The sequence below is a fragment of the Armigeres subalbatus genome, unplaced genomic scaffold, assembly GCF_024139115.2.
Source record: "Armigeres subalbatus isolate Guangzhou_Male unplaced genomic scaffold, GZ_Asu_2 Contig1491, whole genome shotgun sequence".
NCBI classification, from domain to species: domain Eukaryota; kingdom Metazoa; phylum Arthropoda; class Insecta; order Diptera; family Culicidae; genus Armigeres; species Armigeres subalbatus.
Window position 1 is genome coordinate 19765 of NW_026942277.1, and position 19282 is coordinate 39046.

Below are 19282 nucleotides of genomic sequence, written 5' to 3' on the forward strand. Positions count from 1 at the left end.
AGGGATTTTTCATTACCCGAAGCATATACTGTGAACACCTTCAATTCTAAGAAGCGCAAAGAGCTTGTAGCATATTTGAAACTGGTTGAATAGCCTTTGGTTACGCGTGTAGACTCTTAAGCCTTACTTCAAAGATTTCTTGTATATCCATGGGCATAAGCTGTAAACCTTGACAATGGGCAAAAAGTATATGAGTTTCTGTTTCCAAAACTGTCAAAATTATCCAAATCGGTTGGAAATTGTTGAAGTTATGAGAATATCAATTTATGGGAACACGGGTACCCTGTCGGCCATCCACGTGTGTTTTTTTTGTTGGCCGCATAAGGGTTAACTATTTTATCCTAGTTTTTCAAAAGTGATCCAACTCAATATTTAAGACGACAGACTCAGAGTGTAACCCGAGCAGCACACATGTTGCACAAAAGTGTTTGTGACCCTTATGTAACCAAATTTAGTTACATTTGAGTAGACCAAATCGGTCTAGATTGTGCTGCTAGGGAAATGTAATCAGATATAATTAGATCAGTACAACTTTGTCAAAGAGGCAAAGCTGTGGCGACTCCTAGGGTCCTTGGCCTTGTGAAGTCTTTTAGAGCGCTTCTTTCTTATAAAGAGTAAAGAAGGTTCTAAGAAAAACAAAATGCAACATTTAGTAGGATTTTTTTAGGAAAACTTTTTCAGAGGATTGAAGATACTCCACACAACAATCAATATTCAAGGTTAAAAGACTATTATTCTTCCATTTACTTCCACTATTCACTTTTTATGTATCAACAACCAGATACGTATTTCGTTTCCTACTTGGAAACTTCTTCAGTGTCGATAACAAACACTGAAGAAGTTTCCAAGTAGGAAACGAAATACGTATCTGGTTGTTGATACATAAAAAGTGAATAGTGGAAGTAAATGGAAGAATAATAGTCTTTTAACCTTGTAGCATTTCCTCTAAGACGCTCTAAAATAATTAAGTCAATATTCGGCGAATCATCGAAATATAAATACAGTCCCTAAGATTTGAATTTAAATTTTGTGATATTCTTTGACTATTTGCACAATATGAGTGCGGAATCGATCGTGTTGCTGCTGGTCACGGGATGGCAGCTAGTCCGGGAGAACGCGAAGTGGAAAAAAGTCTGCCTCGCAGAGCAGAAATTTGTTTAATCAGTGTGCAATCGATCGTGTTGATGCTGATCACGCCAGTTAGTGCGGAAGCACGTGAAGTGATGAAATTGTAGTAACTTACTTAATTTTGCTTTGGATTGATTTGAAACACAGTTTGCGTCTTAGAGTTTTCAAAATATCTTCGTTTACAATGCATTTTTAGTCGCTTTAGTCGCTAACTTTCCGACTATCCAACGATTCCTTTCCCGTGGTGCTCACGGAGATGCAGAGCATTCATCGGAGTCATAACAATGAGTGTCAAACTAATTTTCCTCTCCTAATCCTAAATTGACTGTAAGGACGTGACCGGCTCATACTGTCCATAACAGCTGTTTCTTGCACTCAATTGAAGCCGGTTGAGGATGAAAATTTGGCAAAAATTTTTGCATGCCTCACATGCACAAAGACATATACAAGTACAAACAGACATTAGCTCGGTTCGTCGAGCTGATTGTATATAAGACTATGCTGCCGTGAATCGTATATCTGTCCCATCCTAGCTGGGTTTCCTATTCATATGGAACAAATATGTCTCCGAACCTCCTTTAAAAAGGTTGAATTTGAAAGGAAATGATAGCCATTTGGTACAACTTTTTGTATGAGCAAGGGAAAATTATTTCTTTATACCAGGAAAAACTTTGCGATCACATGTCTGAAATACATATCTCTGTGCATTTAAAAAGGTACAGTTGCGAGCAAATGTAGGCTATTAACAATTCTATATCTGCGTATACGCCTGGCAATTATATACCTGCTGTTCACTCTTCGCTTAACTCCACACGCGGCGTAGACTGTGGCCACGGAAAACTGGGGAACTCGGACACTGTTACTAATGAAAAGGAAAAGATCCGACTGCTGTAAATGAAAGGACCGTATCGTGCGGTGGTCAAAAGCCAACTGGCTATTTATTCTCAATCATCTCGATCAGTTCGGGTCAGCACATACATATAACACACTCAGAGCAAATATAGAAATTTTCTTTGGAGAAACTCTACACAAAAAACATCGATTTTTATAATAGTGACTACATGTATATATTTGGACGACATCTAGCACTCAACATACTGCCCCCATTGAAATTGGCACATTTCAATCTCATCTTTCGTCGTCGTTATCGCCTTCATGGAGGCCTTTGTCCGGCTGCACGTTGTTTTCATCGATTGGTATCAAGCACAGCTTCGTAATGGGCCTTCGAACGAGCTTGCCTCCTGATTGCACATCTGCTACCCGTACCCATCCATCTGCACCTAAGAATACATGCTCGATCCTACCGATCTTCCAGGCCATGGGTGGCTGATTGTCTTCTCGGATTATAACTAGTTGTCCAGGGATCACAGGTAACGATTTGGTCCATTTGTTCCGGTGCTGCAATGTCGTGATGTAATCGTTCGACCAACGAGCCCAGAAATGTTGTACCATCTGAGAATGACGCTGCCAACGAGAAAGAGTGGTCTGCTTACGGTCGGTTAGATCAGGCTCTGCGATATCGGTCAGGGGGCGTCCCACCAAAAAGTGACCAGGAGTAAGAGGGCTGACGTCACAAGGGTCTTCTGATAACGCAGTGATGGGTCGTGAATTTAGGAGGGCTTCAATACGAGTGAGCACAGTAGTGTACTCTTCGAAAGTCATATTGGCAGTTCCAGTAATGCGCTTCAAGTGGTATTTGGCCGAACGTACTCCGGCTTCCCACAATCCGCCGAAGTGTGGGGCAGAAGGTGGAATCATGTGCCATTCGATCACTGATTTGACACAAAAATTGTGCAGCCCGGTTTTCAGCTGCTGGGACTGGAACATCTTGTACATCTCTCTCAGCTTGTTCTTACTACCGACAAAGTTAAGACCGTTATCGGAAAAAAGTTTGGCGCATTTTCCCCTACGTGATATGAATCGTTGAAGTGCCGCTATAAAAGCGTCGGCGGTCAAATCTCCCACAAGCTCCAAATGTATCGCTCGGGTCGCGAAGCATACGAACACCGCTACATATGCCTTGTAGGTGACGGTGGATCGCTTGTTGTGCTGACGGATGTAAATTGGCCCACAAAAATCCACCCCAGTGTTGAGGAAAGGGTAGCTTCCTTCCAACCGATATTTCGGTAGATCGCCCATCAACTGTTGCATTGGAACTGGTTTCGCTTTAAAGCAGGTGACACATTTGCGGATGACTCGTCGTACCGAACTGCGACCATGTAGAACCCAGAATCGTCGTCGTAGAGCTGCAAGTAACATTTGCTGCGGAGCATGCAGCATTTCGACGTGGTACGATCTGATAAGGGCCAGTGTGAACGGATGCCCAGGCGGTAGTACCATGGGGTGCTTCTGATCCACAGGGAGAGTGGCATGACGGATTCTCCCACCAACGCGCAACACGGTGAAGCGAGACTCTTCTAGGAACACAGAAAATGTGATTAATTTGCTTTTACTGTGAATTACCTTTCCAAATTGTAGGCGCTTGAAGTCATCTGTAAAGGCTTCTCTCTGGGTAATGCTGGTCAGGGCAACTGTTGATTGTTGCAGCTCGAGGACGCTTAGCTCTCCGTATCGATGTTCTCTTTTGCTACCAAGTCGAATGAATCGTAAAATCCATGCCATTTTCTGTTGCATTTATCTGAACTCACTTTCAATCTCGAACAGCCGGAACAGTACAGGAGGATCAGTGACTGTGAGGTTGATTATACTATTTTTCGTTTCCGGGAGCTGCTCTGCGGGTGTGTTTTGGACTTGACACGGCCATTGCTTGTCGACATTGCACAGAAACGGTGGCCCTTTCCACCATTTTTCACAGCTTCTTATTTCACTTGGTAATAGTCCCCGGGATAGGACATCTGCAGGGTTGTCGAGAGTGTTGACGTATCTCCATTCCATGTTGTGCGTCAAATTTTGGATTTCGATGACGCGATTGCAGACGAAGATTTTCAGTCTGCCTGGGTCGGTCCTGATCCAAGATAGAACGGTGGTGGAATCGGACCAGAGGGTAATTCTAGAAAAGGATATGCTCAAATTTTGCGTTATATTAGAAATCAATCGTGCAAGTACAAGCGCACCACACAGTTCAAGGCGTGCGGTAGTCGGTTTGGCGTTTTGGTGGGTTGGATCTCGAGACTTAGAGGTAAGCAAAATAACCGAACATTCGTGTCTATCATCCATCGATCGAATGTAAGCGCATGCACCGTAGCCCAGATCGGATGCATCGCAAAAACCGTGCAGTTCAATTAGTGGCGATGAATTGTACGGAAGCACACAGCGAGGTATGGAAATTTCGCCCATATGGATGATTTGATTCCGGAAACTCTCCCAGGACACAGTTTCTTCGTTGTTCAGAATTTCATCCCAATCGACTTTGAGGTGCCACAGCCTTTGCAGTCTCACCTTTGCCAAGAATATCAATGGACCGAGTAATCCTAATGGATCATATAATTTTGCTATGTCCGAATAAACCGATCGTTTCGTCGGCTGACCAGTGTGAAACTGAATCTCGTGTAGTTTGGTAATAAATACATCGTTACGGGGTTGCCAGGTTAGTCCTAATGCTCGCGTAGTCGTCTCGTCTTCAAAAAATACCACTTGTTCAGCGCTTGAATTGGGAACAGATTGCAGAACCGCCGGATGGTTAGACGCCCATTTATGAAGCACAAATCCTCCGACTGCCATCATCTCACGGAATTCTGATTGCATTGCCAGCGCTTCTTCTAGTGTATCAGCTCCACTCAACAAATCGTCCATGTTATAATCTTCGGTTCCCGCCTTTGACGCCAAGGGGAAACGCTCGCTCTCGTCTTCGCATAGTTGTTTCAGCACACGTGTCGCTAGAAAGGGCGCACAAGCAGTGCCATAGGTGACGGTTGCCAATTGATACACCTCCAAAACACTTCCGGATGAGGACGCCAAAAAACCTGCTGCCATTTGCGATCTTGTACCCGTATAATGATCTGTCGAAACATCTGGGTGATATCAGCAGTGAATGCGATTTTCGGAATTCTGAATCGCAAAACAGTGTCTGCCAACTTTCGTTGTATTACTGGGCCAACATAGAGATGATCGTTCAAAGATGTTCCTCTCGTGGTAACAGCGGACGCATCAAAAACCACCCGCGTCTTCGTAGTAGTGCTTGTCGGGTTGAACACTGCATGATGCGGCATAAAGTACGCGCCGTCGGTCTCTTCGTTTATCTTGATCATATGCTCTTGCTCGTGGTAATCTGCCATAAATTCTCTGTACTGATCATAAACGGTTGGATTGAAGATCAACCTTCGCTCAACTTGCACGAATCTACGTAATGCCATTGATTCACTGTCACCTAGTTCCGCAATATCGTTCTTGACTGGTAGTCCTACCTCATATCGCCCATTCGGAAGCCTCCGACATGTTTCCTTGAAGCTCCGTTCTGCAGCTTGCTCATCTTCAGTCAAATGTCTTGACTCGGGAATGGATTCCGCTTCCCAAAATTTTGCTATCTGCTCGCTCAATGCCTCATTGGTCACAACTGCGCATATATTCGAGGAAGATTGCTCTGCTTCCTGCTCGTTTACTGCTCCGCCAAAAACCCAACCGAAAATAGTTTCTTTGCACCAAAACATGTGATCATCTGGTATCAAGTATGTTTGACCGGTGAACAGTTCATTGAAAATTTGGATTCCCAGCAGCATATCGATTCGTCGCGATCGATTGAAGGAAGGGTCTGCCAAACTCATATTTGCTGGAATCCGATCGATATCTACCTGAAATGACCTTATTGGTAGATCGGTTGTGACTTTATTCATGACCAAAAATTCTAAATTGAACGAAGTACCATGCGTTAAGGAAGAGCGAATCGTTGCCCTGACCTTGCTTTTGATCAATTGTGATGACCCTGTGACACCAAGAATATTTACATTCGCTTTTGATCTGGGGAGCTTCAATACATTGACGAGTCGTGCTGCGATCAAATTATGCATTGAACCACAATCAAGCAATATTCGGCATTCGATTGAGTTCCCATGAGTGTCTTCAATAAGCCCTACTGCTGTGTAGAGAACGTATTGGCATGATCGGGTGGTAGACGAAGAAACAGATCCAACAGACGAATTTATCGAGGATGTATTTTGCCTGGTAGGTACGCGTTGACCAGTACTAGTTTCGGGTGGATGGCGATTTTCATTTTCGGTGTACGATGAAGACGAATCGGAGTCGTGAAGCAGTGTGTGGTGTCGGCGTCCACATTTTCGACACGAGCTGCCCTTACATTCGTGCACAAAGTGCTTATTGCTGAAACAGTTCAAGCAAAGGCCAATGCTTTTGATTTTAGCAAAACGATCGTTGGCTGCCAGACTCAAAAATTGGTCGCATCGGTTTAAAAAATGTGCACCTTTACAGACGAAACAAGTTAAGTTACTGAAGGTGGGTTTTTTGGAACTTGTTTTTGCTGGGAAGGTTCTGACGACATGGGATCCAGATCGTTCAGGTTTAGAACGAGTCAATTGATTTGACACCATTTCTTTTCCATCTTGTTCGATGTTCTCCAAACAACGACAACGAGACTGTAGGAAATAAGGGTATGCGATAACTCACTTTTTTCCTTACGAAACGAAACGAAACGAAATTTAAAATGTCTATGTTGATTCGAAACGAAACGAATCGAAATATAGATTTACTTTCGAGACTTCGAAACGATACGAAATCAGGGTCCATTTAATTCGAAATTTTTCGAAACGAAACGAAATTTAAATTTTTTTCCGCGGAATTTTTATTAAATTGGTTTTACATTTTGTACGGAATTTCGATATCACTCAGTCTTTGCGACCAATAGATTTATAATAAGAGAAGAAGTAGTCTGTGATAAATCGCCTCGTTCCCGTTTATAGACCATTGGCGATTAGGCAATACCTCAGCATTTATACCGTTTTCAAATCGTGAAGCGTGTGCTCCCGAATCTGACCAATCAGTTCAGTTTAATATTAGTAAGTATGTAAAAATATAGAAATGGTGTGATTTTTCGTTCCAAATTTCGTTAAAAACCTTATTTCACTTGATAAGAAAATTATTTTGAGCTTTTTAGTGGAATGTTTTCACCTGTCATAAGACGAGTTTATACAATCCCATTGAATTCCACCACTTAATTGTATCTTGACAGATACGTATTTCGACCTCAAAAGTAAGGCCGTCTTCAGTGTCTCGTACTTGACTCGACTTATTTCACTTAATTATGTGATTATGCTGAAGCAAACTTCGTTTTGACTTATCAGCGTTGTTTCATAATGAGCCAACTCGAAATTAGAAAATGAAATACTCTGCCGTGCGTATACGTAGATAAAGAATTGGTAATAGCATACATTTGTAACTAGAAGAATCCTGAGAACCTTTGTAAAATGCACAAAAATATGTATTTCACAAATGTGACCGCAAAGTTTTTACGGCAGCAGTTTTCCACATATGAAATAATTTTCCCTTTCTCTTACAAAAAGTTGTATCAAAAGGCTATCATTCCTCCCAAATTAAAACTTTTTATAGGAGACTCGCCCATAGTTTGTGTATATCAGGAATGCAAAAACTGGTGCCAAATTTTCATCATCAACCGACTTCAATTAAGTCCAAGAAACAGCTGTTATGGTCAGTATGAGCTGAAAGCAATCATGAGTAAAGAACTCAGCAATTTTAATGATCATCCAACCTGTTCTGGATTTTAGTTTTTTTGCTAATTTCATGCAAAGATCTAGAAATTCCCACGACTTTAAAATGTTCCTTTCATATTGTGCAAATAGTCAAAGAAGAGCTTAGCTTAGTTAACTATCGTAGTTGCTGATCATTATTGGTCGAGAAACAGCAAATATGCACAGCTCACCAATTGTTTACACTCAATATTTTTTTCACGGTTGAAATCCTTTAATTCCTCGGTTAACCATAATTAATTTACCTCGGTTAATTTTCTTTGATTTTTTGTGATTTTTTTTCATAGGGTTAACTCATAGTTTCATTGACGCTAAAAATCGTAAATCGTGTAAAAAACCAACCGTGTTAAAAAGAACTGGGTGTAATATACTCTGGATAAAAAAAAAGTTATTCACTTGCTTCGGAGTTTCCAATTCATGGCCAATAATGATGCCGGTCATGTGTTTACACTTTACAGTCAATTTATCCCTTAGAGCCTTCTTAACTCTTAAAGTCTTAAGCGGTGCTTCCCCATGTCCTTAAACCTGGTTTGAGGAATAAGTGGAGGTTAAGAAATCGGTTATTAATTTATTTATTTATTTGTTAATTCAACGGACGTCAAATGGTCTAATTGAATAATTAATCTAGGTTTTACATATAACATACACAGAAAATAAACACTATTAACAATTTAAGTTACAATAACACATTTTCTGGCAACACGTAGCAAAAAACAAACAAAAATATAAGACTGTATATTGTAGATCATCATTTTATCCTAGTGGCTCCCAAACACTATCACGAAATTCTCTGTAGCAGAGTCCAGCTGGCCAAGTAGACGAACGTAGTGCAATCTCTTTAAGACGAACATTTATTCCAATCTTGAACGATACATATGGCATTGATGACACATCCTTCCAAACAGGTACAAGTAGTTTAACTGAAGCATCATCGGTACCCAGAGCATCTGCGACTAGTTTCAATATTTGTCGTTTAGTTACGTTATTTTTCACTCTCGTAAAAAACAACCAAAAACGATCGTTTGGAGATCTCTCTTCTACAATGCTGCTTGCGGTCTTTGTGCCTTGTCGAATTTCTGTTAGAGACAATAGTGATGACTCTGCAAGGGGACGGCTTTCATTGAGATCCAATGTTCCACTTGTTCCGACGTGAGTATTAGTGACATGCACGAGAGATTGGTTAATAGTAGCGATCTGTTGCTTTATTTCAGCTAATGCTTTATCAATACGAGTGATTTCGTTCGCACTCGGTTTTTGCGATTGATCTTCCAATACCGCAGGGGAATTACAACGATCATTTCGAGACTTGCGAATCGTATTAATGCATGCTGTACATAACCACCAGAAATTTGATTTTTGGCGATATTGGATCAAGTCATCGTGGCTCAAATTTACACACGCAGCGTGAAAAACATCCCTGCAGAATCCTTCACAACCAATACAATCTGAACCACATGCAATATCCTCTGCGCACAGTTTACATGTGGATTGCCGTTTTATAGTTGAATCTGAGCCCATGTTGAACGAACACACAGCAACGGTTTAGCTTCAGAACGGAATGCTTTGTCGACTATAGAACCGCTGCAGTACGGATTTATTATGCTTTTTTCGATGCAAGATCTCTAAGACATAAACTACGACGCGCGAAATAATTTTTTTCGATGATATACACGACGATACTGATAAAATTCACGGCATTAGAATGACTATCAACTTCAAGATTCACAACACGATACCTATAAAAGGCACTGAAAAAAGACTTCAAAGGGGCCCTAGGAATCCATAGCACGGCTTTGCATCTTTGACAAAGTTATACTGGTCTGATTCATATTTGGTTACATTTACACAAATAGGATAGAATAGTTAAAGATACTTTTAGTTTTCTATTAGATATTTCAAACAAAATACTATAGACGTTTTAAAGAAGAAAACTAAATACGTCGACAACAGAACGGGGTTATGTAGTAAGCATTTCAAACAGCAATGCGAGCAAAGGCGTAGGATTGCCAATCCGGAGATAGCGAGTTCGATTCTTGGTCTGGTCAAGGATGTTTTCGGGTTGGAAACATTCTCGACACCCTGGGCACAGTGTTTCCGTTTTCTTGCCACACAAGATACATACTCATGCAAAAGCGGACATAGAAAAGTTTTCAATTAATAACTGAGGAAGTGCTAATATAATACTAAGTTGAAAAGCAGATCAAGCTCCAGTTGGCATATAGAACCATTGAAGAAGAAGAAGTAAGCGTTAATAGAAAAATTTAGATAACATAAAGTTTTGAAAATAGTTTTATGATATAGTTCAGCGGCGCAGCCAAAATTTTTGAGAATATAAAGTGTGGTTTAAATTTAAAATTGGTTCAAAATTCCGCGGAATTCCGTTAAATTTCGTGAGAAGCTATTTTTTTTAGCGAAATTGTTGTAATTTTACGAAACGAAACGAAATGAAGAAATCAGATTTCGCCATGCTCAAATTCCGCGAAATTCCGCGGAATTTCGTTTCGAACCACCCGAAACGAAATTTTTCGAAATACCGCATATGCTTAGTAGGAAATCTAACATTTTTTCCCACGACGGCAGGGCATTGACAGTCAATTGCAGCTCAAAATCCTTTCGAGTGCGCGCATCAAGGCGAGTGCAGACCAGATGGATCAAAAATTGTTCCGAAAGGGGTTCTAATTTCAATTCAAGATTGGCCAAAGCTCGAATATTTCGTGTGACGTCATTCAATAAGCTTCGTAACGCAGAACCAGATTCGCGAGTAATTGGCTTTACCTGGAACAACTGGGCAATGTGCTTGTCCACCAGAATCCTTTTGTTCTCAAACTCAGAACAAAGCGCTTTCCAAAGAGACGCAAATGAGTCTTCTGGTGACTGAACATGGCGTGCTGCACCATCTTGTATGGCAGCCTTGAGGTAGAACAATTTCTCGCTTTCCGAAAGACCTTCACGACGTTTCACAAGGGCATTGAACTGATTTTTAAAACTGATCCAATCTTCCAACTGGCCATTGTATCGGGGAAGGGGGATATCCGGCAGTTTGGGATGAGGTACTTGGGGGGTTGGCTGCGATATTTGCGCGGTAACTGGCTTGGGTGGGTCAATCTCACGGAGTTTACTGCGAATAAGATGGCGGATCTCGTCGAGAGTGTCTTCAACTTGTTCACTGGTCATTTTCCACTCTTCTACCTCATCTTCTTTCAACAGTCCATAAAGCTTGGCCTCTGTCTCGTGGAAAAAAGAACGCATCTCATAAACTGACTGTAGCTTGTCTTCGAGAAGAGATTTGTCTTGCTTCTCGGAATCAAACGAACGCACATAAATTAACAGCTTTTTTGCACGGGACTCAATGCTGTCCATCATACGTGAATACGAGGACAAAAGGATTTTCTTCTCAGCGGCCATTGCTGGATAAGCTTCACTACCGGAAACAACGCACCCACTTGCACGATCTTACCTGATTTCTAATCTTACCGATTCCACCTAGGACCGACCTGGAAGGCATGAAAGGCATACATACATGCATCAGCGATCAAACCACGCGGCGATCTAGCTGGAACTGCTTATTATACACCACACCGCAGGCTTGACCAACACAGCACGATATCCACTCTCTGTACAATTTTTCTTGTCCGAAGACCACTTTTTCGATGAACACCTTTTGCAACCAAATCACTCAGTTAGTGTCCATTTGCTTTCAGATCACAATGTCCATGAAGACAATGCCAAGGTCCACAAAGGCATTCGAGGCTCAGTGCCCATTTCACATTCACACAGCACATGCACACTTGTCCGAGTTCCACGGTTTCCTGAGATCACTCTACGAGACCGTTTTTTGTCCAACACAGAGTCCACCGGTTACATCCGGTTCGAAGAACCACTTTTTTATGTTCACTCTTCGCTTAACTCCACACGCGGCGTAGACTGTGGCCACGGAAAACTGGGGAACTCGGACACTGTTACTAATGAAAAGGAAAAGATCCGACTGCAGTAAAATGAAAGGACCGTATCGTGCGGTGGTCAAAAGCCAACTGGCTATTTATTCTCAATCATCTCGATCAGTTTGGGTCAGCACATACATATAACACACTCAGAGCAAATATAGAAATTTTCTTTGGAGAAACTCTACACAAAAAACATCGATTTTTATAATAGTGACTACATGTATATATTTGGACGACATCTAGCACTCAACACCTGCGTATACACCTGTTAATATATAAATGAGTATCTCACTAGATAAAAAACTCAAAGGTGCAGCCCAATCGGGTTGTACGCAAAGGTGACGTAGGACTACGTAGCTATACGAAATGGATAGTATTTGCCATAATAATTTGAGTCTCTGAGCAAACTGCTCGGAGGTCAATTGAATCAAGAAGTCGAATAGTTGCCCCCATTTGGATGGACTTTGATCTCTAACCATGGAATTAACATGACTCATCGGCCGCATCTACGCTGAAGCCACTCGACTGGCTTTCAGTGGAGGATATCACAACCTTAGAAGACACCATCCTCAAAAATGTCCGAAATAAAGGAGAAATAAGCAGAATCAGAAGTGGCACGCAAATATTTTTTTTTTGCAACGTTTGGTTTTTGCCCGCGATGGAAACGTACGTGGCAAAGTGAAGAGAACTTCAAGAATGAATCACACATAGTTCTTTTCAGGAAACTATTTATCCAAGAAGAGGTATTGGCGCCTTCATCGATTTGGCTGTCATCGGCGGAAAGTGAAATTTTCTGGCAAGATTCTTTGGTTATGTTTCTGTTAGTCATTAGAATTGAAATCAGTTTTCTCCGAGCCATCATTTTATACAAAAGAAGGTCAATCCGAGATAAACTTTCTTCAAAGTGCAAAACTTAATCGTTTTGTGCCGTCAGAAAGCTACTTTTCGGTAGCAGAATCACAAGCGCTCGATTGAAGGGATGATGCAATGAATTTGTTGAATGGATGTAATCACTAACAGCAACCAAGCTACCACGCCAAACCCGATGCCACCGAAACAGTTCATTTTCGCAATTAACTCTTTCTTTCCATAAAATGCTGGTTCTGAGAAGAACCTATTTTCTTTTCCCAATGCGCCTTTACAATAACTAAATGCATCCAAATGCTTGTCGGCACCTTCCGTTGAAATTGTTCGACCGCCACTCGATGGTTTTTCGCTAAGCATCCACCATTTGGAATAAATTTCCAGCATTGCCACTGGTGCTATCCACGCTTTCGTGCTGCAGTGTCCGATCCGCTACATCAGATTTTGTCGAATCGCTCCTTGCGGAATCCCTATCAAAATGGCTCGCGCGCGCCGGAAAGCAGCTTTCTTGTATTCAATAAATTGAGTCCGTTAGCCCTGCTCTTTTGTGACTGATATGAGTGTAAATATATTTCGCACTCATAACGATTAATGAAGGGGCGGGGCTAATGGAATTTATTTATATTTATTTATTTATTTATTTACGATCAACAGGCTGAATATAGCCCAAATGATCTACTTATTCTATATTACAATTTGCAAACTTTCGGACCGAATAAACTAATATTATAGTACAAAGTGCAATAACAGAATCGGTAACACACACTGAACACTGAACAGAACTGAACGATACGTCTGGTTTTCTATGGCTCCCAGGAACTGGTTTCCCGATGCACGAATCCTCGAAAGAGTAATCCCGTCGGCCACGTTGACTTCATAAGTGCCCTCTCTTTCAACATCCAATTAACACCAATTTTGAAGGAAACATATTTCAGGTTTTCGGAATTGATCCAATTCGGAACCATCTTTGTGACATCGATTCGATCAGTCGAATGTAAACAGCTTGATACTATTTCCCGCATTGCATCCGTCGTGACGTGCTTTGCAACTCTTGCAAAAAATATATAGAATCTTCTAGATCCAGTAGATAAAATTTCGGAGTTAGAACCACCTCTCAATTGAGACGAATCGTTGATGTTTTCGCGATCTGAAGTTCGTTGCGGAGTAGATGTAGAATATACGTTGACCGATTTGGCTGAAATTTTGTCCAGAGCATCAGGGCTTCAAATAGAACCGAATAAGAGGGCGGCCCATCAAAAAATTTTAAAAAGTGTTTTTTGAGCCACCTTTCTTTATTTCTTTATTTCTTTGGAGCAGGGAAAAGCCCGTTTGAGTAGAGCACTTTACGCTCTTTCTCAAATGGGCGCAAAACCTCCTCTTCTTTTCATATCAACAGAAAATACAATGTTTACAAATGATACAATTTTAGCTTAATACTACTATTCTTAACTATTATATAACTACTTCTATTGACAATTCCATCTAGAATCTATTTCACCAGTTCATTTTGATGTTACGTGTGGCGAGGTGGGGATAATATTAAGAGAAAACTTCTTCGAAGTGCAGAACGAGAAAGAGAAAAGTCAAAATCAGTAGAACATTGATTAAATATACGACATATGCTTATAAAGGGCTCATTATGTGCGTAATTTGTTCGGGCACCCCTGATGAAAATAAAGGCGCTTGAACGAAGCTCTCGAGTAGGAATATGAATGCTTAAATTTGATAGCAAAGACGGACAGTCTATTTTAGATTGCAAAAGGTCAGAAATAAAAAGTGCTTTTGATACCTGACGACGTGTACTTAAGAGCTCTAAACCTATCAGTCCGCATCGATCTTCGTAACTGGGCAAATTATTTGGGTCGTTCCAGGGAAGGCGACGTAGGGCGAAGCGACGTAGGGCGACGTAGGGCGAAGCGTACGAATTTGCGCTGAATGGACTCAATGCGCGATATACTATTTTGGTAATAAGGGGCCCATACAACAAACGAGTATTCTAACAAAGACCTCACCAATGAGCAATATAATTATTTGAGACAATGAATATTATCGAAATTTTTTGCTATGCGAAATATAAAACCTAGTGCTTTTGAAGCCTTAGATGATATGAAAGCGATATGATCCTTGAAAGATAGTTTAGAGTCTAAAAACACACCTAGGTCCTTAACGACAGATTCTCTCTTAAGACTTGTAGAACCAATTTTGTAATTGAAGTCGATTAACGTGCGCTTACGGGAAAATGAAATTATAGAGCATTTATCGGCATTGAGAACCATGCGATTAAATTCGCACCATTCAGTGAAAACTTTAAGCTGAGATTGTAAAAATAATGCATCACGGACGCCCTTGATGACCCAGTATAGTTTAAAGTCGTCAGCAAAGGAGAGCTTAAAAGATTTAAGTTGCATATTTACATCATTGAGATAAACCAGAAATATCAACGGCCCCAAATGACTTCCTTGCGGTACACCTGAGGTGGCGGGAAAATAAATTGAAATGGAATCACCAATATTAATGGCCATTTCACGGTCGCATAGGTACGAATCGAGCCAACGAAGAAATGATCCAGAAAATCCAAGGCGTTCGAATTTGGCAATAGCAATTTTATGATTAATTTTATCAAATGCTGCCGAGAAATCAGTATAGATGGAGTCAACTTGTTGTCCTTTCTGTAGAGCTTGCGTGATGAAGGATGTGTAGACAATCAGATTGGTATTTGTTGACCGCTTTGGCATGAACCCATGTTGGTGCTCGGAGATAAAGTCTTTGCAGTTGTGGAACAGAAAATTGTATACTACTTTCTCGAACAACTTTGAGATTGCACATAGAGCAGCTATCCCACGATAATTGCTAACCTCACGTTTGCTACCTTTTTGCCTTTCTCGTACAACAAAGTTGTACCAGAAAGGCTTTCATTTCACTCCCAAAACGTACTTTTTATAGAGCGCTTGTAGACCCATAGTATTATATACCATTCGATTCAGCTCGACAAACTGAGCAAATGTCTGTCTGTCCGTGTGTGTGTCCGTGTGTGTGTGTGCGTATGTGTGTGCACATTGAAACATTAGCCAATTTTTCTAGTACTAAACCTGAATCGATTTTGCTACAACAAGTTGCATTCGATGGGGAAAGTTTTCTTCTTGTTCACTATTGAGTTTCATAATGATGGCACTTCTCAAAAATAGTAAATATTCAAAGAGTTATGAGACATCATTATTTCGTAACAAAGAAGCTATCGATTTTCTAGGTTATGTTCTCCCAAGACACAATTTATTCGAAACCGGCACACTGACAGCATAGAATACACAGCTTACACGGAAGAAAAACTTCACAAAGAAACATAGAAACCCATTAATGAGTTAAAAAGTACCTATTTTAAGATTTCATGTATACACTGAAAATTCTCGTTTATTTTTTCAAAATGACCTAAGAAACATATTTTCATGAATGAATTTTAATATTGCGATCAACAGACCAATATGATAGCTTTTGATTGCAGTACACAAATTAATTCATGAATAAAAGGTGACATATGTTCTTTTTAAAAGTTAAGCGTCATTTCTGCCATTTCTTTCCCCTATGGGCCGATGTGAGCAGTGAGAAGTGAAAAGTGAGACGTGAGAAGTGCGAAGTGAGGAGTGAAAAGTAAGAAGTAAGAAATGAAGAATGAGAAATGAAAAATCACCAGATGATCCGAAATGAAAACAAAAATGTTTTTCCAAATTTAATCTAGACTATCCTTTGAAAAGAGCTGAAATTTGTTTGCTAATATTTTCAAATGGATATAATAGAAAAACGACGCATCCCACAAAAAAGTGTTGTATGGGTGACCATCGCAAAATCAGTCAAACTTTCTAGTAAAAATATCGGAAACAATCCAAATTGAGCCCTACACTGAAAAAAATCAGTTTAAAAATTTTAAAGTCGATTTGCGAAAAAAGCCCTTTTATTTAAATGAAATTTTGTCTCAAGATAGGTGATTATGTTCCCTACCAACCGTCCATACATCGCAAGCTGGGCACTCTTAAGGAAAAAAGTTTTTCTAACAAAAACTTTTCTTGTCGGAATTATTTTCAGTGTATTTTCATCTGAAATTAAACCAATGAAAGCCATCGTTATAGAACCCCAAGCAAATCTATTTTTATGATACATTGTCTAATTTAGTCACTAAATATAGTTTGTTTTTAAATTAAGAGTAATATTAAGAAAGGGTTTATATCTTCAAAAAAAATATTATATTCCATTATTAGCTTCTTTAGTTGCGACCAGTTACGACCAAAACATTGTACTCTGCCTGACTGTACAGGAATACTTAATATGAGTATATTATGTATACATATGTTAAATCCACCCCTTAAAGACACTGAAAAAATCAATTCCGTCAAGAAAAAGTTTTTGTTAGAAAAATTTTTTCCCTTCAAAGTGCCCAGCTTGCGATGTATGGACGGTTGGTAGGGAACATAATCACCTATCTTGAGACAAAATTTCGTCCAAATCGAAAAGGGCGTTTTTTTTGCAAATCGACTTTTAATTTTTTAAATCGATTTTTTTAGTGTAGGGTTCAATTTTGAGTTTTTCAAAAAGTTTTATTAGAAAGTTTGACTGATTTTGCGATAGTCACCCATACAACACTTTTTTGTAGGAAGGGTCGTTTTTCGATTATATCCATTTGAAAAAATCAGTAAAAACAAGTTTGACCCTTTTCAAAAGATAGTCTGAATCAAATTTGAATAAACTAAGTATGCACTTTTCTTTTAACTGCACTTCTTAAATATTGACCAATAAATTTACAAAAAGTCAACTTAAACAATCAGAACACTTGCAAGTTCCCAAAAAGTTCTATTTTGGCTTTACGCATTTTATTACATTTCCCGCTTAACTTTTCAAAAGGACGTAAGTAACATTTTTTTTCGTGAATTAATTTGAATACTGCAATCAATATTGTGATTCTCGAGATATTATAGCATTTTGCTCATTCACCTCTGCCTCGCTTAGTTGTGCGCCGCTAAGGTATTGTGTCATATTATGGTACTTTACTCAATTTAAGTGTAGAATATTACATCACAAATTAAACATAATTGCACTACTAATATCCACTTAAACAATATCCCGAACGCAACACAGGCGAAAGAAAAGCAAAAAACTACTAAACCTCGAACAATTTCACTTAAAATATCTTTTCGTAAAGGGACGACAATATGCTACATACCTTACAAGCGAATGTGGAAAAGCTTACCGAAAGCTCACATCTATTTGACATTGGTTTATTTACTTTTTGCATGGCGCACAACTCGGCGCATGGGACCCGGCGCGTAACTGGTGAGCCAGTATGCTAATTTTAGAAAAGAATCGCAATAGCTTTCATGTTGTTCTGTTGATTGCAGTACTCAAATTAATTCATGAAAAACATGTTACTTAGGTCCTTTTGATAAATTATGCGAGATCTATAGTACAGCAGAAAGTCCATTGCTGATAAACGTTCATTTCGAACAATACACCGCGGATTGCTGGTTAATTTTTTTTTGACATATACTCTGTCTTGCTCAAACCAACAGCGAATAATCTAGCGACTACTTTAACGAACTATTTAAGGAACAGCTACTTCAACCGACCGTGTCCATTTAGCAAGTACGGTGTTGAACATAATCTGGAGATTAAAATAACACTTAATAAAGTTTAAAAAAAACTTAGCAAGTAACCGCACAATATTGAGTAAAACAAATTAAGGGTGTAGCATTTCTGCATGCGGTGAATAAATTTCGCACCGTGTATATAACTGACAGCATGAATGTTTGTGTTGCTTCTTTCGTGCTTTATTGATGATGCTAACCTCTCAAGCAAAGTTTTCCAAAGCTTCAAATGTGGAACACGAAAACTAATGGACGAACACACACGCGCTAGAGACCCGAAGCCGATGACTTCAGCCGCTCGCCTCAACACAGCTGTAAAAGTTTCGTCGTTGGAAATAAAAATCGCATACCTACGTACATGCTTTCTCGTGCGCTCGTTATTGTAGATCTAGTTGAAAACCGAACTGAGCTCTCGCGACAATCGCATTTTCTCCCATTTCCGGATGTCGCAACTGCATCGCAAGTAGTGCGCATCTATGCCATAGCCGTGCGCCATTATGCGCACCACTCGCGATGCAGTTGCGACATTTGGAAATGGGAGAAAATGCGATTGTCGCGAGAGCTCAGCTTGGTTCTCAACTGGATCTACTATACGTTTGCTGCCATTTTGTTTCATGCTTTGGAAGGAAAGAAGAGGCGCGTCATTAAGGCTAACTGCTTTTTGGTTTGGGTGGTTTGGTTGGTTTGGGTGGAATGATGGTGTAGTTTGGGCATATGGGTGATTTGAACATAACGTTTTCATACACCTCCTTATTTCCATATTATGCGGCTTTTTTTTCATTTATATTTATGTGAATTGTTGGTTTCATTTTCACAAATGTACTTGTACAATTATTATACAAAGGGATGCAAAATCAATGTATGACATACAACTATGTAGTATTATTGAACTTTAATATTACATTGGTGAAAAAACACTACGTGGGAATCAGGAAAGTTGGAAACATATCGAATTTTAATCCATATGTATTTTTCAAAACGCGCCGTTGCGCTAATCATTGTATTTACTATCGCTAATCATTGTACTACCGCACGATCGCAT

General features: G+C 39.9%; 1 protein-coding gene across 1 annotated transcript; it reads right to left on the reverse strand.

Moving 5' to 3' along the window:
* Positions 1 to 2256: 2256 nt before the first annotated feature.
* Positions 2257 to 11207, reverse strand: LOC134202877 (uncharacterized). Its single transcript, XM_062677864.1, has 4 exons — positions 10578 to 11207; positions 5164 to 5876; positions 3777 to 5068; positions 2257 to 3545 (listed from the first exon to the last, which is right to left on the reverse strand). The coding sequence occupies exons 1-4, from the start codon at positions 11205 to 11207 to the stop codon at positions 2257 to 2259; spliced, it is 3924 nt and encodes a 1307-aa protein (XP_062533848.1).
* Between the last annotated feature and the right edge of the window lie 8075 nt (positions 11208 to 19282).

What these genes read in the sequence shown, in the direction of transcription:
- LOC134202877 (XM_062677864.1), bottom strand. Translation starts at nt 11,207, where the DNA reads ATGGCCGCTGAGAAGAAAATCCTTTTGTCCTCGTATTCACGTATGATG. An exon ending in ACATTGCCCAGTTGTTCCAG is followed by an intron (nt 5,877 to 10,577) that starts GTAAAGCCAATT and finishes AGGTCATTTCAG; the next exon opens with GTAGATATCGATCGGATTCC. An exon ending in CCGGCTGTTCGAGATTGAAA is followed by an intron (nt 3,546 to 3,776) that starts GTGAGTTCAGAT and finishes CTGTGTTCCTAG; the next exon opens with AAGAGTCTCGCTTCACCGTG.